Source organism: Fulmarus glacialis, unplaced genomic scaffold (genome assembly GCF_000690835.1).
Source record: "Fulmarus glacialis isolate BGI_N327 unplaced genomic scaffold, ASM69083v1 C13253303, whole genome shotgun sequence".
NCBI classification, from domain to species: domain Eukaryota; kingdom Metazoa; phylum Chordata; class Aves; order Procellariiformes; family Procellariidae; genus Fulmarus; species Fulmarus glacialis.
The window spans coordinates 1-279 of record NW_009238472.1 but is presented as its reverse complement, the minus strand read 5'-3'; the positions used below and the strand labels follow the sequence as shown (position 1 = coordinate 279).

Sequence of the window (279 nt, the reverse complement as noted above, 5' to 3'; positions counted from 1 at the left end):
GGACCTCCCCCCCACCCACCCCACCCCACAAGACGTGGTCACCCCCACCAGGGCCACCCCACCTCTTGGTGTCGCAGTGGGCGGCCGTCAGCACCCACGACTTGCCGATGAGGACCCCACCACAGTGGATGTTCTTCTGAGGACCCAGGAGGACCACCTGGTAGGGGTGACGTTTCTTCTGGCAGCTGTGGCCCCCCACGATCCGGTTCTCGTCCCCGACGGCCGCTGTGGGTGCGGAGACAGGGCTGGGCCTCCCAGTTCCTCCCAGTTCCTCCCAGT

The 279-nt window shown here is 67.4% G+C and overlaps 1 protein-coding gene across 1 annotated transcript; it reads right to left on the bottom strand.

Annotated features, from left to right (window-relative positions):
- Positions 1-62: 62 nt before the first annotated feature.
- On the bottom strand, positions 63-225 carry LOC104082978 (kallikrein-14-like; the record flags this gene model as incomplete). The annotated part of the gene is made up of 1 exon (XM_009586283.1): positions 63-225. A coding segment is annotated over one exon (163 nt), but the record flags the coding sequence as incomplete, so codon positions are not given.
- Positions 226-279: the final 54 nt, after the last annotated feature.